This window comes from Centropristis striata, chromosome 21 (assembly GCF_030273125.1).
Source record: "Centropristis striata isolate RG_2023a ecotype Rhode Island chromosome 21, C.striata_1.0, whole genome shotgun sequence".
Taxonomy (NCBI): Eukaryota; Metazoa; Chordata; class Actinopteri; order Perciformes; family Serranidae; genus Centropristis; species Centropristis striata.
The window spans coordinates 27,682,715-27,706,676 of NC_081537.1; the positions used below are offsets into that span (position 1 = coordinate 27,682,715).

Genomic DNA, 23,962 nt, shown 5'->3' on the forward strand with positions numbered 1-23,962 from the left:
ATAGATGGCTGCAAAATGTTCACGTTTTTGAAACTACATTGACCAAGATGCTTTGCGCTGAAATACACTTCCTAGTTACTTTGTCGTTTGGGGTTATTTTCCTGTCAGCTGTCTACAACAACAATAACTGCCAGGATGATGTTTATTTACTGTAGTCGCTGAGGTTTGTGGGTTGTTTTTTGTTTGTGAAGATATTTTTTCAGGATACTCCCAAAGGTTACCGTAAATTAACCTTTGATAGCCCTGAGCGAGTCAAAGGCTCGAGCTCCTGTAATTTACGCGGCACTGTCATTCAAAATATGTCGATAACAGTGTTGAGTTGATTATCACACAGATACATATATTTTAAGATATAGTTCACTACTTTTTCCAGATAAAGAGAAGACATATTTTCATTCGGCATAGGTATGATTTCACTAAACAGCATTTATTTATTGAATGTTATGCTTTTGTGTCATAGTGCTTGCTTACGAGCTAATGAGTTCATCTGCTCTTAAAGTTTGATTTTTTATTAATATTTTCGGCTTTTTATGTCAGGAGCCGCCGAATTGAAGAGGTGGTTCTATTGGTGCAGGGTGGATTTCCTGTTTTATGTTACGGTGTATGTGCTTTTCTCCAAATTCATGATTCACTTTAATGTGTTGCAGTTTTTGCGACGTTAAAGTGGAGTATTTGGGAGGTTGATGCTGGTAGCCAATAGATTCTAGTAAATGAGTAAAACTTGTACTTGTGGATCTCCAAATGAATGGCCTTGCTGTCCATCTAAGTGACTTTTTCACCTAATTTAGTATCCATGGAGTGAAGTCCTAATAAGTATCTTCCCTGTTGGTGGGTAAACCCACTAATAAGTAAAAATAAGTAAACACAAGTTTTGCATAGCCAGACCATTCTCTATAGTGCTGTCAGCACTGGAGAAAAGGAAGCAGGAGTTTGATGCACTTTGGTATTACAATTGCACTTCTTACTGACTAAAGGCCCTTCTGCAGTCCTCCTGCATCCACTTCCACTTATTGAATGATCGCAATGAGCTGCTATTAGAGCTCTGCAGATGATCAAAGCCAGTCTAGAACAGTTGTAATGTGCATGATGCAGGACAGATGGAACCATTAGAATAGCACTATCTGTGTCCTTTAATTCATTTTCCGCTCTGCAATGACCAAATTTTTAGTGTGTTAGGGCTACAACTAGCAGTTCTTTTCTTATCATTGAATTTGTTTATTATTTTCTGGATTCATCTATTAAAGCTTCGGTCCATAAAACGATTTAAAAAGTCACTTTTTGCTTGAAAATGGCTTGAAGGATTAATTAATTATCAAAATAGTAAGTTTTCCGTAATCATTTCCTCCCTCGTCTAAAAATGTGATCTTTTCATCTCCAGGTGACGGGGCAAGTCACAGAGTAAAGAAGGAGGACGTGAAGACAGAGTTGTACATTTCAGATGAAAAGAAGAAACCGGTGACACACAATGGAGGATTTCAGGTTGACGTACCTGCGTTTGTGTAAGGAGGGAGGCGTGGAGCCTCAGGAGAGTGTTGTGGCTCAGCTGCAGGAGAGCAGGGCTGCTCACGGCTCCAGGCTGGACCTGAGCGGACAGAGCCTGTCTGCAGATACGTGCTCCGTGCTGGCAAGGGCTTTCCAAAAAGATACTGTCTTTACAGAGGTGCTGCTCAGTGACTGCATGCTCAGCGAGGAAGGTGTGTCATTTTCAACTATCTAATACAGGGATGGGCAACTTAAATGCTGGAGGGAGCCACAATTTTTCATGGACACTACCACAAGGCCACATATAGGACCGTGCACTTAACCAGATATGATGAAACTGCAATTTTAAATATGTTTACAGTGCAGTAACTTAACATATTTCATGCTCAAATGCATGTTCAACAGTATAAATGGGAATACAAAAGGTTTGAAGCAAATAAAAAATAACCACTTACTGTGATTTCTTTTTTTTCAGTGCAAGAACAGCAGACCAACATTAATTGCAAGAAGTAATTTGTGCATTTTTACACTGCGCTTTTTTTTTGTTTTGTTATTAAACTTTTTATTTGAAGAAAAACAAAACAGCACATACAAGTTGCTCTACATCTTGTAAACATATCCAGTCTTTTCATCAAAACATAAAAAGAAAGAAAATGGTTTAAAAAACGAAAAGAAATTAAAGGGAAGAAAAAAATAAAAAATAAAAATCACATCCTTGCAAAAGCATTTACACTCTATCACAATACTCCTATCAAGAAATAGTTATACCTAAATTGATAGGCAACTTGAAAATTAAGTTAAAATTAAATTAAATAAAATTTTAAAAAATTAATTAATTAATTAAATAAAATAAAGATAATAATGATAATTTGAAAATCACAATAACAGCCGTAACAATAGTGAGTTTATCTGCCCCATGTACACCTTCCTTCATCCATGTTTTCTTCTGCAAACAGTAGCTTATCATGGGATGATTTTACACTGCACTTTTAAGATTTCATGCTGAAATGCATGTAGTTGTAATGAGGGCCACTTCAAGTGAGGGGGCTGTATGTGGCCCCCGGGCCTCCAATTGCCCATCCCTGATCTAATAGGTCTAAGTCTTATTTTAAAAGCTAAAGCTGGTGTTATTTTTTTCTTATTATCATTAATCCCATCCCCTATCCAGCCTGCTGCTCTCAGCCCCAAACCAACTGGTTCCTACTTTTACATTACATTACATTACATTACATGTCATTTAGCAGACGCTTTTGTCCAAAGCGACTTACAATAAGTGCATTCAACCTGATGGTACTAGACATAGACCATAGGAATCGAGTAAGTACATAACTTTAAGAGCTAACTGTCATTGCTAAGGAGTGCTATATGTTAAAGAAGAAAAGAAGAGAAAAGAAGAAGAATTTTTTTTTTTTTTTTTTATATATATATATATCTGTTAGGTGACCATGACTTAACCGAGGTATTGTTGGAAGAGGTAGGTCTTCAGCCTGCGGCGGAAGATGTACAGGCTGTCTGAGGTCCTGATGTCGGTGGGGAGCTCGTTCCACCATTTGGGAGCCAAGACAGAGAAAAGTCTGGAAGTGGTTTTGAGGCGAGTTGACCCACGCAAGGTGGGAGTCGCCAGCTGTTTGGCTGATGCAGAGCGGAGAGGACGGGCAGGGGTGTAGAGTTTGACAAGGTCCTGGATGTAAGTAGGACCTGAACCGTTAGCAGCAGAGTACGCCAGAGCTAGAGTCTTGAAGCGTATCCGCGCAGCAACTGGTAGCCAGTGGAGGGAGCGGAGGAGAGGTGTTGTGTGTGAAAATTTGGGAAGATTGAAGACCAATCGAGCAGCTGCATTCTGGATGAGTTGTAGAGGTCGGATGGCTTTGGCAGGCAGACCTGCTACTTAATACTATATAATTTTTTTAAAGCCTTCTGATGGAGCTCTGTGGCACACAGCAATAATAATTGTTGGTTTGATTCTGTATATGGGATTTAAGGACAATAAGTATAACATCAGTGTCTGCTTTGTGTGTGACCCTCAGGTGCCAAAGTGCTTCTGACTGGACTGTTTGGTAACACAACTGTAAAAGTCCTGGATCTGAAGGTAAGACCCCGCCAAACAAAACTGTCTACATTCTAAGACCCTAATGGATTTTAATTAATGAGACGTGTATTGATGGTCGGTTGATGCAAAATGTCGTCCACAGGGGAATAACCTGAGATCGACAGGGGCTGAGGTGTTGGGAAGGCTGTTGGCACGAAACAAGACGCTGCGCAGGTGAGAACGATGCTCTTCATGGGAGAGTATTTTCTGTCACTGCAACACCAGACATGTATTTTTAAGTGTAAAAATGTGGTCATAATGTCAGCTGAAGGCTGCTTTTTGTGGGTGTTTTAGTATGGAACTGATTTGTTTCATAAAAGATTAAGTAATAATATGAGTTGGGACATAATAATCTTAAATTACAGTCCACTTACTTGCTGTTTTCAGTGCTTTCATCTATGTGTCATGGTCAGCTGAGCAGATTCTATCCTCTGAGGAAGTGCCTGTAGTTGATGTAGTTGAAAGTAAAAATTTAAAAAATGCTAAAAAGACTAATTGATTCAGGATGAGGGTGCAGTTATTGCATTTATCTGCAGATTTATATTGATATGATAGGAAAATGGCTGTTTTTTTTTCTTCTTCTTCTTCTTCTTCTCATTATTATTATTATTATTTGCATTATTTGCATTATTTGCATTATTTGCATTGAATCTACTTCAGCCAATCACACAGAGTGCAGCGACATCTCTCAATGGTTGGCCATGTGTTTTACATACAGAGCTATGCAGAGAAACCATGTCTTTTTCATAAAATATATGATCTAATCATGAGACGCAAAGTAAATAAGTAGAAAGAGATGTTTTATATTATATGACTGAAATCATACATATACAATGGGTATAAAATGACTGATTTACTAAAATGTCACCTGGTGTTTGTGCAGTTACTGCATTTATCTGCAGATTTTCATTATTATTATTATTATTATTATTATTATTATTTGCATTAAGACATCTCTCAGTGGTTGGCCATGTGCTTTACATACAGAGCTATGCAAAGAAACCATGTCTTTTTTTTATAAAATATATGATCTAATTATGCTTAAGAACTCAAGAATGAGAGCTCTGCTTGTACATGCTCTGCTGTATTACCTGTTACTTGTTATTGTAATGCAAGTAATATATGCCTTTTAGAATCAACTAATAACTCTTAACTTTTTTCATCGAAAGGATTTTCAACCAGGACATTATCTTAATTTTTAATTAAAAAACAACCCCACACTTCTGCAACAGAGAATAGTTTTCCCATAAACACATAATGCTTAAAACCTGTAAATACACATGTTTGCAGGCTGGTGTTAGAGTGGAATGCTTTGGGGGTGTGGGATGAAGCCTTTGCACTCTTTTGTGAGGGTTTGGCCTCCAACAACGTGCTGACGCAGCTGGACCTGCGCAACAATCAGATCAACCACCACGGAGCATCTGAGCTCGCTCTGGCACTTAAACACAACACCACTTTGCAAGTGTTAGGTGAGTCCCTTCTACTAGTAAGATACTTGTCCAAGTGTGTAAGAATCTGTTGAACATCAAATCACCAAAAGTTCCTCCTTCAAGTTTTTCCTTTTGTTTTTTTCCAGAACATCTTGAGCTTGAGGTCTCAGTAGTTGGACAGGCTTTGTACTGGAAGATCAAACACATTTTACTGTGAAATAATCTAGTTATCTGCAGTTTATTTTAACTGAACAATCTGAGGAAAATTGGTCAGCCCTAATAACAAGTGAACACAGTTTAAATTGTGATTATTTATCATAAATTAACCTCCATGCCTCCCCCTGTCAGTGTGGGTTCAAAAGTCCAAAAACAAGAAAAATGCATTTTAGGTTTATTTGGTGTAGGTGTAAATGAGAGCGTGATTGTCTGCGTCTTTGACCCTGTTTCCATTTAGCAGTAACATGTGGTCTGAGTGATCTGAACACCAATGTGGGGAATCCACAATGAATTCATGAACACATCAGAAGTGGTTTGGTGTTGATAGGCTATCTATAAAAACAAGAGAGCTATTACAAAATAAAAGGCTTAAATATTGTACACACTGAATAAAAGGAATTGAAAAGGTGTGTATTGAAAATAAAGGGTGTGGGAAGTCCACAGTGAGTTCATGAACACATCAGAAGTCGTTTGGTGTTTATTAGATGAATTTCCAGTGAGTTATTAAAAATAGAAAAGAAAGACGTTGCACTTTTGCGACGGTCCCTAAGCACTCTGGCTGCCGTTGGGCACTAGGACGTATATTCGGCCCGGTTACTTTAATCTTTCGCCAGACTCGCTGATTTTGGGGAGTTGATCAAGCCTGTGAAACGTCAGTCTTAGTTTTCTGTACAAAATAAAACCATCCTGGGGGAAATTGGTGCGGTTTTCGTGACGCTATTCCAGTTAGAAGGCCGGAAAATAGGCGAATATCGCTCCTCCATTGCTCCTCTTCTTTCGTCAGTATCTCGGGATCTCGCAAAAGTATCTCAGGATCTCGCAAAAGTATCTCGGGATCTCGCAAAAGTATCTCAGGATCTCGCAAAACTATCTCGGGATCTCGCAAAACTATCTCGGGATCTCGCAAAAGTCCGTCCTTTTTTTTTTTTCACCCATCTTTTTTTTTTTTTCACCCATCTTTTTTTTTTCCCGTGTCCCCTGGGGGGCTCCGTAGTGGACGGCTCTAAATACAGGTGAAAACACTGTCAGGACTCATTGATCAGATGTCAAAAACCACATTGGGAGGTGGTTCAAGCCGCATGTGTCCACATTCAGATATATGCTGTATGTGAATCAGGAGCGTGCACGTGAGCGAGTGAGAGAATGAGGAGACACTGGGCATGTACATGCAAAAACTGAAACGGGACGGTTAGAAATGAAAAGAGGAAAATCTCAGAACACAGCAAATGTCCAGGACGTAAGTGAGGGAGGATCGATGAGGAACTATACGCTGCACATCTGTCAGCAGCTGTGCTCCATGCAGACATTTCTCAAATTTTATTTTGTAGGCTAAGGAAGATTCGTATCCCAACCGGCCAGCATACAGTTAAAAACAGCAACGCATTTGGTGTTTCTCAAACAGAAATGATGTACGTGTTAATTTACATACAGAGCGGGGAAGTGGAATCAGATCACTAGTGGTCACTGAAGACGCTGCTACTGCCAGGTGAGAATACACAGACACTGCTAAATGGAAACAGGGTCTATGTGTCAGCCCTGTGACAGTCTGGAGACCTGTCCAGGGAGTACCCAACTGTCAGCTGGGATCAGCTCCAGCCCCCCGTGACTGAGTTCGGATAATCGGTTAAGGATAATGAATGAATGAATGAGTAACCTCCATGCCAGTCCTGCATTCAAAACCTTACCGAAGTTAAAGTACAAAAGTACCAGCATCAAAATGTACTTAAAGTATCAAAAGTAAAAATACTTGTTATGAAGAATGGCCCCACTAAGATCGTTATGTAAATTCCAAATATATTATTGGATTATGATTAAATAAGAAGCATTTTACTGTTGTCAAGGTAGGGCTAATTTTAACTACTTACTTTACTGTTATGAGGTCTAATTTATAAAAATGTGAAACATTTTGGCTGTATTCTGGTACATTACATTACATTAAATGTCATTTAGCTGAGGCTTTTGTCCAAAGCGACTTATAATAAGTGCATTCAACCTGATGGTACTAGCCTTAGACCACAGGAATCAAGTAAGTACTTTAAGAGCCATTTGTAATCGCTAGATGAGTGCTATATGCTAACGAAGACAAGAAATAGAAGAGTAGAGGTTTTTTTGTTTTTTTCTGTTGTATATTGCTTGACTGTAGCCTTTTTCACTGACTGTGTTCACAGATCTGAGGTGGAACAACATCGGCCTGCTGGGTGGAAGGACTCTGCTGGAGGCTCTGCAGAAGAACAAGAGCATAGTGCAGCTGGAGATGGCAGGAAACAACATACCTAGTGACACACTCAAAGCACTTGGTAAGGTGTGTGTGTGTGTGTGTGTGTGTGTGTGTGTGTGTGTGTGTGTGTTCTTGTACTCCATACATAGTGAGGACCGGAACACGTTTTTAACCAACAGAGTGAGGACATTTCGGCCGGTCCTCACTTCTTTAAAGGCTTTTTTGACAGTTCAGACTTTGTTTCAGGGTTCTGGTTACATTAGGTTTATGTAAAGGTAACCATGTATTAGGGTTAGGGTTGGGCATTTAGTTGTGATGGGGAAGGTTAGGTTTAGGCGCTCGGGAACAAGGTTATTATAGTTAACAAAAAAAAACGAAATAACGGAAACTAGAATTGAAAAAACATTTTTGTTAACTGAAATAAAAATAAAAATGGGAGTTTTTAAAAAAATGATAATTAACTGAAACTGTATCGTGTGGTTACAAATCTAACTAAAACTAACGAAAAATATTGTGAAAATGTCTTTCGTTTTCGACTTTGTCAACTTTTTTCATACATAATGAAGATGGATAAGGCAAAAGCAATAAAGGCAAAATTTACTGTGACCTCTTTTAATCTCCCACCCAACAAATACCCCATTACATAAAACTAACACTAAAACTAATAAAAGCTAACTCTTCCTCTGGCATACTTATGGTACTATGGGTATTGAGAAGAGGAAAGAAACAAAATTAAACTTCAAACTTGATCACCAGACTGTGCGTAGTCTGTCGTTCTGTTTCATCTGGATTCTCAACACATTACACCATAGTCTGTTACCATTACCCATTGGCACCTGTTCTGTTGTTTAACCCTTTCAGAGCAGACCACAGGGCACAATGTGGACAGACAGTCCACCCTGAGAGACAGCCGCAGCAGGACCCAGGTCCTCAGCAAGGAGATCCAGACGCTCAAGGAGGAGAAGGGCCGGCAGGTAACCCTCACACTACAGAATGAATACAGAACAAGCACGCTGGTGGCTGTTTGAAGACTTTTTAAAATGACAGAATGTTCTCCATTATGACAAGGAGAACCTGGCCATAAGGTAAGGTAAAACTTTAATGTCCCCGAGGGGTAATTTGATTTACAGACAGTAGTATAAGACATAAAATACAAGTACAACATACACACAAGTGCAATAGTACAAACAACACAGTTCCCAATTATCGCTCACTGTTAAATGGAGGAGGATTATAAGAAGCATAACGTCCTGACATCATTGCTTGTTAACCCATTTAGGCCTAAAACGCCTGAAAAAAAATGCCTGGAAAACCTCTGGGTGATTTTGAAAGAACCCCCTTAAACCTGAGGTTTTTCTGGAAATTCAACAGAAGATTTTTCAGCCTCTGTAGCAGATAGAAATTAAATTCAAAAAGTATTTGAGAGCTTATACGCGTGGCTTTCATGAGAAGTTGAGTTTATTTGTCCAAACCTCCAATAAAGTTTTTTTTAAAAATCAACAAACTCAGCAAATGTTACATTTGACTGAACAAAAAATCCTATGCATAATACTAATACATGCCCATTAGCAAGATGCAAACATGATATGACCATTGGAAGAACAAGACATAGTTCTCATTAGCCTACTATAATAATAAAAAAACTTTTCAGGGTACTCAACGACGCATAAAGTAATATAAGACATAAACAGTCATGATTTCTTATATCATCATCACAATCAATTATTATTATTATTATTATTATTATTATTATTATTAATAATATATTATCAATAATATTATTATTATCTCCAGATGGCCACAAATCTGTCTGTTCTTCGGTGAAAATATGTAATCTAAAAACATATTCCTCATCCATAAATGCCGGTCGATTGGTTCCGAGGGTTCAAAGTCCGGATCAGCAATTAAATCATCGGCGCTGTTTTCATCTAGATCGCTTCCGTCACTTACTTCTGAGCTCCTCCGCTATAGTCGTCTTCCTCCATGATTTCAAAGTTCTGGAAAAGTCCAATGTTGCATTGCGACACTCCCACATGTATTCTGATCATGATTGTGATGCATTTCATTGGCCAAAAGACCGAAAATAGGTGAAAAAAAATACAAATAATACAAAATGACATATCCGCTGTCCCGGCCTTAATGGCAGCGCTCCCGGTTTCAATGGTAGAAATGCGATAATGCTTTCCTGGCGTCAATGGGTTAAGAGGGGCCATAGCAGATGGGACAAAAGAAAACCTGGACCTATGCATTTAAGGAAACTAAACCTTCGCCCTGAAGGAAGCAGCTGGAACTCAGTATGCAAAGGGTGAAGAGAGTCAGAAACAATGGTCCGAGCCTTAGAGATGAGCCTTTCTTCATAGAGCTGCTGAAGATTTTTAAGGCAAACACCAGTTATTTTACAACACAGCCTGATCATTATTTCCAGTTTGTTTTTGTTTTTAAGACTGAGATGTCCAAACCATCAGATACCATTAAAGGAAAGTACAGACTCAATAAAAGCAGAAAAAAACTTTTTCCTGTCTCGTAAAACTCTGTTTAACAATGTTTGCCTCAAATTTCAGCTTATCATCCAAGACAGTGCCCAGATATTTAAACTGCTGCACTGCTGCCACAGGCTCACAGGCTTCCTACAAAAATCGATGACCATCTTGTTGGTCTTGGCCTCGTTTATCTGGAGGATGGACTGGTCACACCAATTAACAAATTCATTAAGTACTGGGCCATGATCATATTCAGAACCCTGCAGAAGACTAAAAATAACAGTCATCTTCGTACTTGAGGACCAGACGTGATTCATGATTACTCTGACAGTCATTAGTGTAAAGGACAAAATCATGCAGGTCGTTTAAGAAGTTTTTAGTTCTGTTGGTCGGCCTGTCTCTTTGGACCAGTTGAAAATATCTCCACGGCTCAAATACATTGCCATGAAACATTTACAGTCGTCACAGGATGAATTCTGTTGACTTGAAATCATAGTTTTTTCGTAAAACATCTCAATAAATTTGCTATGGATGTTCCCACTTTAATGATCCCCTGATGTTTTCACTCCTGTAAAATATCTATTCATCCAATGGATGGATTGGCACCAAATTCTTTACAAACTTTCATAGTCCCTATAAGTCCTACTGCCTGAATCACCCTCTGACTTTTCATTATAATTGATAGACCTCAGTGACTGAATGCATCCTGGTTGCCTTTAAATTTCCATCTTTGTTTCTGGGACATTAATGAGCAGGGGCTCCGCGAGGGACTGTTCTGGCTCCATTCCTGTTCACACTTTACACAGCAGACTTCAAATACAACCCTCCTCCTACAGCCACCAGGCTGTCTCTTTCTAACAGAGACAGCCTGGTGGCTGTTCTAACTTTCTGTCTAGATTCTACCAGACTAACTGAATTTACCCTCGGGGATAAATAAAGTAATTTTGATTTTGATTTGATCGATCTAATGATACAGTAGAAATCATTAGCTGCATAAAATAACCACATTGTTTTGTCGGTTACTACTTTTTTTGCGAATTTGTGAATTTTTACAGATTTTTTTTTGTTAACACTGAAAAATATTACTTCTTAGTATTATTATTCAGTATTACAAACGAAGGATACGGTCTGTGGTGATCACTATGGTTGTTCCCTCTCTCTATTAGTTCCTGAGCTTAATGGAAACCATAGACAGGCAGAGGGACGAGATGGGACACTCCAACAGGTGAGTGAAGGTGCTACTGTGTATGGTCATAGTTTTAAAACTGAGAGGCACAATCTCCAGATCAGTCAGCACCTTTTGTTTTTGCACTGGTAAGGAAATAAACCTAGCTAGATGTGGAACTTATTTAGACAGCACATTTTGTACTATTATAACACGTATAACAATCACTCGGCATCTTCAATATATATTATATTCATATTTTGTATATATGACCTCATGGCAATGGCCTTGTTTCCTTTTGTCTGTTTGATTAGGTCCACCTCCATTCAGATAGGCCAACTCCAGGAAGCTCTGAATGAGAGGAAGTCAGCTGTCAACTCTCTCACTGCCAAGTAAGCACTTCTTTTTCCTTTGTTCAACTATCACAGTATAAAGAGCAGCGCAGTCCGTGTGTAGCTGTTGTGTGGAATATAGGTTTAGTTACACAATTGTCAGTCAAGCACAAGGTTTTATGAAGGACTATATATACTGTGCGTAGGCTTTTGTTATTAGTAGTTATTAAAGGTTTCTATTTATTTATTTATTGAATTACCAGAAAACATGGTATAATGTGATATATATCGTTATCAAAATAGGAAATAAAAAAATCCCAATTATGCTCATATCATCCAGATTTTACTGAAATGTTTATTCTTTTTTACCGATTAAAACTTTTTACACTTGTAGCAATAATCCATCATTGCTACACATTTGCTCCATACTTTGTTGTCATTGATACAATAACCAGATTGGCAGCTAAGTGATCAGATACAGACATGGTTCTGGGAAGTCTAATCTCAGCCCAAAGTCTAAAGGCAAAGTGTTTCTGTTAACCCATTTAGCCTAAAATGCCTGTAAAAAAATGCCTGTAAAACCTCTGGGCGATTTTAAAATAACCCCCTAAAACCTGAAGTTTTTCTGGAAATTCAACAGAAGTGTCAACGCCTACTAAATAATCGATTTTTCAGCCTCTGTAGCAGATAGAAATGAAATTCAAAAAGTATTTGAGAGCTTATACCTGGTATATCTGAGCTCCCTCCACTATAGTCGTCTTCCGCCATGTTGCATTAAAACTCTCCCACATGTATTCTGATGCATTTCATTGTCCAAGAGACCGAAAACAGGTGGAAAAAAACTACAAAACGACGTATCCACTTTCCCGGCATTAATGGTAGAATAACGCAACAGCGGCCCCGGTTTTAATGGTAGAAATGCGATAATGCTTTCCCGGCTTAAATGGGTTAAAAGACATGTCTCCACTCTTGGATGTGATCCAAAACTCAGTGCAGCGGTCTTTCTTGTGTTCTTCAGTGTTTCTTTTGGCTTGCTGAGCATATCCACTCAGGCAAAGTTTGACAAAGGTGAAATCTGATCTGCATATCTGCCAGAGCCATCTGGAGATCACAGCGAAACAAGAACGGCATGCTTGAAATTTGTTGTTTGAACTTCAATAGAGGTGAATGGGAAATACTGCGAGTGTAATGTGACCTTACAACCTTGTTTCCACCAAAATACACATTTTCCCTGCTTCATTTGAATGAACCTCCCACCTTTTTGCACCTCTCCTCCCACCTGTGCACCAAAATACCACACAGACCAGCAAAACCAATGTCAAGGTCAGGAAATGGTTAGAACGCTGCTTGCAATGCTTTATGGAACCGTAGTGGTGCCAAGCCAGGAAACAAAAAATAGATCAATATCACGTTAGAATGCGAGACGTGTGAGAACCACAAAGTACTGTATTGTTCTAACGTGACAAATATTTCAAACTTCATATTAAAACTTCATAATGTGTTGTTCTCACATGAGACATTTCAGCCATATTTGTTTTTTTCACACACTGAATCACCATTGTTTCTAAGTATATGACTCATAAGTACGTGACTCATTATGCAGCATCAGTGAATGTTCCCAGTGCAGCTGATCAAGCTATAAGCAGTTGTAACAGGTAATATTTGAGTTATTAATTAAAAGTTATGGAGTGTTACATGCAGGGTAGGGCTGGGCGATATATCGATATAAAAAATATATCGCCAGTGCTTTCACATTAATGGGCAGTCCGTGGCTTAGAGGTTAGGAATCAAGCTTGTATCCAGAAGGACGCCAGTTTTTGTACCCCATAGAAAATAGGGCAAGAATAATTTTATATTGGCTCATGGTCCTTGGGAAATGCATTAGATAACTGAATTGCTGTTAGTACTGCAAGTGTTACAACAGCTTTTCCTTCTCCATGCACCTGCAGTTTGGTGATGCTGTGCCTACAACACCCACTCTATAACAAGCCAGTTATTGCTGTCATGCTATTTTTTTAGATTGCTGAAAATATATAAAGTTCTGATATTACATGAAACTCTACAAAGTTAAAATAAATAATAATTGTGGTTTGATTATGATAGCAAAACATATATGAATTACCTCCCGTGACACAGACCCTCTTATGGTTAAGATATATTCAAATCAATGGATGCGACCCATGCTGCAAAAAATACATTTTGCGCATCTTAAGTGACTGTATATATGCAAAATATGATCCCAAGTGCTTTTAGATGTCTTTTCTTCTTCAAAGCATCAATGTGCTGTTCACTAGTGTTGCAGTATCTCTGATGTGATTTTGTGCAGATTACAGATGACAGAGGCTGCCCTCGCCCTCTCTGAGCAGAAAAACCAAAACATGGGAGAGCTGCTGACACGATTGAAGGCTGAGAAAGAAGAACAGAGGGAACGACAGAGCAGAGAGCGGAAGAAGGAGCAAGAGGTAAGGACAGATGGAGAAGGAGAGTCAAAACTGCAGAAACAACCTTCATTTAACCTCAAAACATAAAACAGATGTAAGCTGCACTTACATTTTCATGTGTGATTTAGCCTATATCTAGCTCAAAATAGCTTTCACATGTGATGTCTGCAAAGGTACCCAGAGAACTACTTTAGTGAAAAAATGTTGCACAATCCACATAATACACATAATAATGGTATATTTTCATTCCAGCTCAAAGCCACCATATCAGTTATCAATTAATTTTCAACCTCTAACATTAGTATCAGCATCAGTTTCAAAATCCCATACCGGTCAGGCTCTAATTTAAAGGTAATTTTTTAGTATTTTTCCAATAGCTAACTGGGCAGAATCAGTAACACGGGATGTTTTGAGGTGTGTTGAGTGTTTTGGCTCCGCCCGCTAGTTAGTTCCCCTCGGCCTCTGTTCGCATACAGGTAGTTTTGTAGCGGCTGACCAACAGAGTTGGAATGTGACGTAAATAGTTCTGCAACACTGACGTGATTATTAAGCGACAATTTTGATGCAGTGATGCGACGCTGACAAAGACCGACGCAGCAAGGCCAAACAGTCGAGACATCCACATGGAAGGAGAGGAGATGGTTTCTTGTTTTTGATTTACTCGTCTCAGTCTGCTCTCCTTATTAATTTTCAAAATGGTGCGGTTATTTTGTGGTTTTGTTGAGTTCTACTCACGTCATATCCCGCCTCAACCGTATCCAATCAGCGTCGACCAGTCAGTAGCGGCTCAGAAAGTACCTACCCGTGGCAGGTACTGGAAACGCGCCTTTGAATATAAAACAGCATCATCTGCGTAAGGATAACTTTTATATTCAAGCATGGAATCTCTTCCTGGCAGGGCCCAAAAGGATCCTTGCAGCATACCCTTGGTAATTCATAGCAGACCAGATTTAGCCCACCTTTACAATCCCAGCTAGCTAGTTAGCCAGCTAGGTAGGTAGCATGTGCAGCTTGTTAGCCAGACAGACAAACTGCAATGGAAACCTACAAAATGCTGAAAATATAAATAATCAGCAACACAAACAAATTCACAAACACAAAATCAATTTGCGCTTATTGACATATTACTGTCACAAATAAATGTCCCTCATGTGTTTCCATCCTGTAGGACAGTGCACTCAGAGAGAACAAACTCCTCAGAGAGATACAAAACTTGACGGAAACCAACAGCCAACTCATGAACAAAGTAAGAGTAACGACTATCCAGAGCAGTGTGAATATGTGTCTGAGGATTTGCACTAATGTAGTGATAGATGTGACCCTAACTGTTGTGTGTGTCTTAGGTGGAGGAGATGGAGCGCAGGTGTAAGTCTCAGCAGCAGCAGATCTTTGAGCTGAAGCAGGAGCTGACCAACAGCACGGCAGAGCTCAAGCTGCAACTAGCACAGGCAGAAGGTAACACACACTCACAGAACACAGACACACGTTCTTATTTACAGATACACAAAGGGAATGTATTTTTTCCACATAAAACCCAGCAGATTTCCTTTATGTCACCCTCTGACAGACCGCCTGGAAATAGAGAAGAGAAGGTCCAAGCAAGCTCTGCAGGACATGGACAGTCTCCGCCAGAAGGAGGTGCTCCCAGGAACTATGTATCACTGTGTATCCATGATGTTTCTAAAGTTTGGAATCACCTCTGATAGAGATGTTTTTCTTCTTTCCTTCAATACTGGCTATTTAAACCAAAATAATACAGTATAACAGGGGTCTCGTACTCAAATTACCTGGGGGCCGCTGGAGGCAGTATCAAAATGACAAAAAAAAAAAAAAAAGACACAAAATGACCTCCTCCAGATACACATGCTTCACACACACACACCCACACACACAAACACACACACACGTAACTTCATGTGATTTTCGTCACACACACACACACGCACACACATTTTGAGGTTGAAAGGGCATAGGTTGCTGTATATAGTATCATAGCATTACTAGTATTAATTGCTTTGCTTGAAATCTCTGAAGAATCTCATGTACACACACCGGCAGTAGCTCCCGTGGCCCTTTCAGAATTTCCCCAGAGGAAATTTTCTAGTTTCACTTTGCTGTACAATTTACTAAAACTCAGTTGCCTTTATCACAGATAAGATATAGAAAAAGATGAAATACTAAAAGTTTGAATTTCTTTACAGGTGGAGCATGTGAATCGACATCTAGAAGAGAGCGAGAGGGCTCTGCAGGAGCGCATCTTCAAGCTGGAGGGACAGCGGATACAACTGGAGGAGGTCAGTTTAGAGTGTCAGAGATCAGAGACTGTAATTGCTGCACACGTCGAACACAAACCTGCTCACTACAATCTCCACTAATATATATATAATGTATACATACAGTCATGGAAAAAATATTTAATTTTCAGTTTAATTTAAGAGCTGATATCTAGACATTTTATATGGTTTTCTTGATAATAACCAAAATCATTATCAAGAACACCATGGAGTTATTATAACTGTTTTTGTTGTTATCATTATATTTGTACAAACAAATGTACCTTTAGTTGTGCCAGGCATTAAAATGAACAAGAAATTTAAGAAAAAAAGTGGTCTAATAATTTTTTCCATGACTGTACAGTAATGACGCTGCCTGACAATGTAAGGCACATCCTCTCTCTCATATATAGCATGTAAAAATGTTTAAATTATTGGCAAAAAGGAATTGTTAAAAACATAACATTACCATTTAATTGTTTGTGAACAGTAAAATATCTGTAAACTAGAGTTGAATTAACATCTTTTATAAGTGTTTTTTCTTTCGACATATTCACTAAAGGCAGCTGAGGTTTATTGCCAAAGAGTCGAGGCTGTATTTATTGGAGGCAGGAAGTTTTTATCAACCCTAAATGTTTTTGAGCGTTTCAGTTATTCAAATCTGAAGGCGGCTTTTCTTCCGAAGTTGGGAATTTCCCTTTTCTACGCTCCAGCTGGGTGTGAATGTATACAAATTATAAAACTGGAGGTGGAGAGGTACAGTTGGTAGACACTGTAAAATTAACATATTTACAGTGTGCTGTGATATTCGCACTGTCCACTGTCCTCCAACACAATATGCACTTGATCTGTGCTTGTGTTGTTTGAACTCTCCAATGTATGTTGCTTTGGATAAAAAAAGTCTGCTTAATAACATTGTAAAGCTGTAGAACAATAAGCTTTTAGTGTGGGATAATTTAATGGAATTAAAATGCACAAAAACATACAATATGTAATTTTGCTGCTACAGGTCTCTCAATCAAAACAATAACAAAAGATAAAGCAAAACCACATTACAGCTCAACCAACATTACATACTCTGAGAAATGACCTGAGAAGCAGTGTCAAAGAGAAAAAGCAACAAACAAATCTCATATAAAGAAATCAGGCTTTGGTTGCTGTCTGCCATTGTCTGCTATGAATGTTAAATTCTGCACCTCATTGCATTGTGGGATATTTTTACCAGCATAGTGGCCATTCTCTGCATACTGTAATACTTCAAGGAAAGTAGTATGCAATTCGCATACATACTATTTGTTTCAGATACTTGCATTCTGTTTCAGCGTACTTCATTACATGTTTGAATGGAATTTCGGACACAGACTAGTATACCCATACTGCCTTGCCATTCGATTTCATTTCAAACTGCGAAAGGGTCTGGTGCCCATGGCCGTTTCTTAGCCCTAATTTCTTAAGCCTAATCTACCAACTAGCCCCGCTACCGCTCACTGCTGTAACGCCGGTGATCTCGCTACGAGCCGGGGGACAGCGGAGCCGCCCAGAGACCCGCAGCAGCTCGTCTATTGCCCATCAAATCAGTGGATGTGTGTGGCTGAATGACATGAGGGGGAATAAGGCGTAAAAATAAATAATCTTGCAGAAAGCAACACTCTCTCACAGACACACACACACACACACACACACACACACACCTGGTAGACGGTGAGCTGAAAATACAGAGCAGCCAGAGCCAGAACATGCTGCAGAAAACGTTGCAAAAGCAGAATTTTAGTCTCAAAGTAGAGATGGGCTAGTCTGGCTATGTAAACATCAGTCGTCTTCTTGCTCGATGCTTCCTCGAATTTCTGTCGCTCTACATACGTCATCTGGTCATAACTGATATGACTGGCTAAGATCTACGTACAGACGCTTATGATAGGCAGGCAGCTGTGTAAATAATCTTTTTTTGTGATGAGTTTGTTATGAGTTGTATTTGTGTGTATAAATCGCATGTTTTTTCTCTATACGCTGAATGTGGTCAAAAATGACGCAATCTGGTGAAAAGTAGTCAAACTGATCAATTCCAAGGCCGAAGCCCAGATTGACACCAATATTTACTAAAATGCATGTATTATGCTTGAACGTAACTGAGATTGCAAATTGTATTTTGAAGGTGTTTCAATGGCGCAATTTACACGCTCAACCTTAAGAGTGTAACTGTCGTTTGTACACAGTGTATTTGAGTCTTACTGCAGGAGCTGAGCTGGAAATCACATGAAATAAAAATACACAATCTTGCCAAAATTCATGCCAAATGCATGAACACAGCCAAAACTACTGACAAATGAAGAATGAAAAGTGCATAAAATGTGCTCAACCTGCCCTGTTATATAATAATGTCCATCTGTTGTAGGATGTGAGCAAAGCTAAAGCAGCATGTGTGACAGAGAGGGCCCAGGCAGAGGAGGAACTGGGAAGAGTGCGAACTCAAGTGCGACAGGAAGAGGTACAGGAAATCATTTTCTGTGACAGAAGTGTCTAATCATTTATTTGCAGTCAAATTTAGCAACACAGACTCTCAATGACTCCCTGTGAAGCAGTGTTGATACTGAGTGATACTGATTATCCTGGTGAAATAAGTCAGTTGTCCTGTTTCTCCATCACCCTTACCTCCACCTTTACGTCCTGTGAGCAGCAGGAGCATGTGTCGTCCCTGGAGGAGAAGCTTCGCTCAGTGCGTTCCTCCCTACAGGAGGTGCAGCTCCACTGCTCCCAGCAGAAACACACCATCTCTGAGCTGCAGGCCAAGAACAGCCAGCAGAGCAGCGACATCAACGGACTGCGGCGCAGGACGGAGGAGCTCCAGCAGGTCAGGACCATCAGCTGCCTGTTCCACCTACAGGATGTTATCCTGTTTCAACGCATGATCAAGACACACTAATCAGAACATGTCATTTAATACTAAATACAGGGTTCGTACACTTTTTCAGTGGTCAAATTCAAGCACTTTTCAAGGACTTTCAAGGTGCATTTTCAAGCTTTTCCAGGACCTTTCAACAGTTGTAAATGTCATGTTTTAGATGAGTACTTCCATACTTAAAGGGGTAATTTCATTTAACCATACCACCAGCAATTATATTACACTTTTAACAACTAAAAGTAGTTCGCTAATCTCATAAAACATACTGGTATGGGAATCTAGGGGCTAGGATTAAAAGGAAGCTCACAAAAATCATCAACCGGCAGCTGGTGGAACTAAACACGACCCAAACCAGGAGGAAAGACCCACAAATATAATATAATCTTCACAAACATAACTTAGACTGGCTTCATGAGAATCACCCAAATAGATGTAAAGAGGACAGTAACACAGAACACTGTTGTAATAATACGCAGATAGGCTTAGTTTCATACCGTAGCTTTATCCAACTGATGATTGTTGCCATCATATCATCAGTATAATTACCATCATCTTGCCAACCTACCAACTGATCTTCTTTTTTTAACTCTTAAGTGTCCTTGTTCTATTCTGTGTTTTTGTCTATTGTTGTTTTTATTTATGCTACCTCAGTATCTTATTCTATTGTATTTTATTGTACTTGAATACCGGACTGCTGTGACAACCAAATTTCCCTTCGGGGATGAATAAAGTAATCTATCTATCTATGTATCTATCCATCTATCTATCTATCTATCTATCTATCTATCTATCTATCTATCTATCTATCTATCTATCTATCTATCTATCTATCTATCTATCTATCTATCTATCTATCTATCTATCTATCTATCTATCTATCTATCTATCTATCTATCTATCTATCTATCTATCTATCTATCTATCCATCCATCCATCTATCCATCTATCTATCTATCTATCTATCCTCCAGAAGTGATAAATGAAGGGTTGGTTTGTTGTCATCAGGATGATTTGGGTGTTGAACAGGTGGTGTGTGCTTGCAGGAGCTGTCGGGTAAAGACCAGGAGAAGGTGGCTGAAGTTAGTCGGGTAAGGGTGGAGCTGCAGGAGCAGATTGGACATTTACAGGCAGAGAGAACGGCACAGGGAGGACTGAAAGAGAAGATCAATGCTCTGGAGCGAGAGATTAAAGGTGCGACACGTTGTTTTTTTGTTTTTTTTCTTAACGCTTTACACTTTACTAAGTCTTTTTCCACTTTTTTTCCTATTATGTCTTTTGTGTCATTTATTCCAGTTCAAAAAAATGTGTTTTAAACAAAATGTATTGATACATAAAGCAATGAGTTTCTTAGTATTTTTACATTCACACGTAGAAGTACCCAGGTCCACCAGTAATTTGATTTACTGGTTACTGATTACTGTTGAACTATAATGTTTTTAAGATGAAAGATGTTGAAAACAGTGGTGGAAAAGGTATTCAGATCCCTTACTTAAGTAAACGTAGTAATACAGTGCAAAATTACTCCACCACAAGTTAAAGTACAAAAGTATAAGCATCAAAATGTACTTAAAGTATCAAAAGTAAAAGTACAGGTGCATCTCAATAAATAAGAATATCATAGAAAACTTTATGTCAGTAATTCAATTCAAAAAGTGGAAATAACACATTATATAGGTCCATTACACAATTTCCATTACACAACAAAATTCAGTGTCTCAAAAAATTTGAATATTACGAAAGACCAATTTTTAAAAAAGTACGTTTAATATGTAAATGTTGGCCTCTGAAAAGTATGTCCATCTATATGACTCAATACTTGTTTGGGGCTGTTTGACTTGAACTACTGGAAATGGACTTTTCCATCATATTCTAATGTATTGAGACGATCCTGTACATGTTATGCAGAATGTCACCACTCAGATTTTATATATACATTTATTATGAATGAATTTATTTAAGCAGCGTTTTAATTTTGCTAAGATAGGGTTCATTTTAACTACTTAATATAGCCTTATGAGGTTTCATTTAAAAAATGTCTAATCACTTTAAATGTATTGAGTTTATGTTAAATATTGTACTTAAGTAAAGTAAATGTACTTAGTTACATTCCCCCACTGGTTCAGAACATAATAGCTTGTCCTGTAAGCAGGTCACATACTGCATTGTTCAAATGCATCATGTTGGAAAAATGAAATTGTGCTTATACCGTTCTCCCTCTGTGACCTGCTGCTCTGCAGTACTAAGCAGCAACCACAGGGAGGCGCTCCTCGACAAAGAGAGCGAGATGTCTTCCATGCTGGAGAAGCTGCGGCTGAAGGAGACGGAGATCCAGAGGATGAGAGAAGACGAAGCCCAGAGAGCCAGCTACCTGCAGAGCGCCATCCTCTCCTACGTCCAGGGCTCGCCTCTGGGACACTACAGCAGCCCCAAGAAGTGACACACACACCTCAGCCCTCAGCTGCAACCTCTGAGCCCCCACTTTGTTCCTGCACAGGTCAGGACAGACTGAAGAATTAAAAAAAATCATGATTGTCTGGACTTCAGAGGTAATCTGTGCTGGCCAATGACTGTGAGCTGTAATCACAATGTTATACATTACATTTATATCCAATCAAGAAAAGGAAGGTTTTAAAAGTCAGACATCCATGATATTTTCAGGATATTTATGGCCCCCAGAGGATGCATGAAAGATATATTTTGATGCGTTTCTGGACACATTTAGGTCACTAATGCTCTGGAGGGAAATAATGACCTTATGACCTTTTATCTAGTTCCACCCTCAGGGCAAAATATAAATTTTTACTTCCTCTACCAGTGCAGTAATGAAACTTCAGCCTCTATGGGCTGCTACCAGTCTATTAGACGTATGTATGTTTTTATCTTTTATTTAAGTCAAGGGTCAGTTTTTAATGACAAATTAAAGCAACTAGAAGGAACTTTTAACTGATTGTTTAACACTCTCAATTATTATTGATGCCTCTATAGAGAGCGAACGAAATGACATATTTCTCTCGGCCAACCCAGAAGTAGCATCTCCATGGGGTCTATTGAGAATTCGTCTATGGGATTTTTGCATTTGATTTTGGATCATGGCAGAAAATAAGCTCTGTGACAAACACACGTTTCTGATGCTTACGTATTTTGTTCAGCAGGATCATCTTCACAAATGAACACCACTTTTATTATACTGATGTTATACTACAGTCAACTAAACCTTGAACGTCACAGCCATTATCCTGAAGCAGTCCCCAACAAGCTAACAAGCATTTTTGACAAGCTAGCAGAACTAGCCTAATAAATTGTTTACTAACATAATTTACAACTACAAGAGTTTGCAAAAGCACTGAAAACATGACTAGAGTCTGTAAGGTGTGATGATGTTTAATGCCCCCGACAACCACCGTAGCCTCATTTAGCCACTTGTTAGCAACCACCTTTTTATGGACACGTAAAAACAACAAAATTCACAACTGGTCGGATTTACTAACATATTTTATATCGCACAAAAAAACACAAACATCTCTTAAACTTGTGTTAACCACAAACCTCATTCAAAATCCTCCTTCAGTTTGAGAGGTTAGACCCCAGGGCGCTAAAATGCTAACTTATTTCCGGGTTTAAGAACTTGTTGCTGTAGTGCCCTGTATCACCTACCTGCCACATTGCCATCGGGTCCCATTCCAACAAAAATCAGGTGGTATAATGCTCTCCACAATGTCTTTTAGTTCAAACACAACCAAACATGCTGGAACAGACCCAGATGCCACTTTGCTGCCGTTAACGACCTGCAGTCAGAGCTGCAGAGCTCCATGGCCAGCTGCAAAAGCCTGCTACTGTTTCTTCATTAGTCTTATATTTGAAAATATTTGAGATATAACTGTTGTTGAAAGGATATTTGCTACGACCCCACAGCCCTATCTAAATGTTTTACATGTCTTTAGATCATTGCCAAAGATTCCCACTCTTGTGTCTTTAGCTCTCCTGCTAACTGAGGAGCTAACTCTCCACTCGCTGTACTTCAAGAGACAGTTCAACCCCCAAATCAAAAACACATACTTTCCTCTCTTACTTGTAGTGCTACTGATCAATCCAGATAGTTTTGGGGAGAGTTTCAGAGTGTTGGAGAGGTCAGCCATCTGCCTTCTGTCAAATGTAATGGAACTAGATGGGAGTTGGCTTGTGGTCCTTGAAGCATTGTCAGCGGAGAACTGCTTTCAACACCATCTATGGATTATCTTCAGTAACTGGGACATGATTCTTGAAAGAGCCACTTCTGTTGAGCTTTTAAATGTTCTTTGTTAAATGCCATCTTGATCCATTTTATTTGAGACAAGGCAGACGTCTCCTCAACACATGGAAACTCGCACCCAAACAATCTAGATTGATACTTAGAACTAATGGTAAGAGGAAAAATATGTATTTTTCATTTTGGGGTGAGCTGTCCCTTTAAATTGAACTGTAAGCCATCATATATGTCTGATTTTGCTTCTGTTGTACCAATTCCTGGTGCATTGTTAGTGTTTACATACAAATTGAGATTTGGTTAAAAATGCCTTAATATTGTATCTGTCAAACCAGGCGGCAGCCTCTCTCCAGCTCTGATACAAACAACAGTAACCTGATTCACAAAAAGATGTCTGCAGTTTTTACACATGATTTTATGAAGAAGAGCCTTATCAAACTTTGAATGCAGTCTTTTTTTTTAAATACAAAGTGCTGTTTCATATCTTGATGTCGTTTCAGATATGTGATGGATTTAATTCAGGTGTGTTTTTACTATTTTTCAGCTTTTAAATATTTGTTGAAAGTCATCATTTCTGAAATAAATGATTTTTTTCTTACATTTGTGGATAATTAAGCGGTTGGTGTGTTATTCTATTGAACAGATAACATTACAGTGTTGAGAGTGTTATGTGTTGGTGGGGTGGGGATGTATG

The 23,962-nt window shown here is 38.9% G+C and overlaps 1 protein-coding gene across 1 annotated transcript; it reads left to right on the forward strand.

The window, feature by feature from the left end:
• The first annotated feature begins 85 nt into the window (after nucleotides 1-85).
• On the forward strand, nucleotides 86-23,866 carry lrrc45 (leucine rich repeat containing 45). The gene is made up of 18 exons (XM_059324438.1): nucleotides 86-405; nucleotides 1,379-1,694; nucleotides 3,510-3,571; nucleotides 3,675-3,745; nucleotides 4,862-5,040; nucleotides 7,386-7,514; nucleotides 8,297-8,409; nucleotides 11,082-11,140; nucleotides 11,395-11,472; nucleotides 13,739-13,874; nucleotides 15,022-15,099; nucleotides 15,197-15,308; nucleotides 15,421-15,491; nucleotides 16,055-16,147; nucleotides 18,519-18,611; nucleotides 18,801-18,974; nucleotides 20,069-20,216; nucleotides 21,263-23,866. The coding sequence occupies exons 2-18, from the start codon at nucleotides 1,466-1,468 to the stop codon at nucleotides 21,460-21,462; spliced, it is 2,025 nt and encodes a 674-aa protein (XP_059180421.1). The 5' UTR covers nucleotides 86-405; nucleotides 1,379-1,465; the 3' UTR covers nucleotides 21,463-23,866.
• The last annotated feature ends 96 nt before the right edge of the window (nucleotides 23,867-23,962 follow it).

What these genes read in the sequence shown, in the direction of transcription:
- lrrc45 (XM_059324438.1), top strand. Translation starts at nt 1,466, where the DNA reads ATGGAGGATTTCAGGTTGACGTACCTGCGTTTGTGTAAGGAGGGAGGC. An exon ending in AGGAGGAGAAGGGCCGGCAG is followed by an intron (nt 8,410 to 11,081) that starts GTAACCCTCACA and finishes TCTCTCTATTAG; the next exon opens with TTCCTGAGCTTAATGGAAAC. An exon ending in ACAGTCTCCGCCAGAAGGAG is followed by an intron (nt 15,492 to 16,054) that starts GTGCTCCCAGGA and finishes ATTTCTTTACAG; the next exon opens with GTGGAGCATGTGAATCGACA.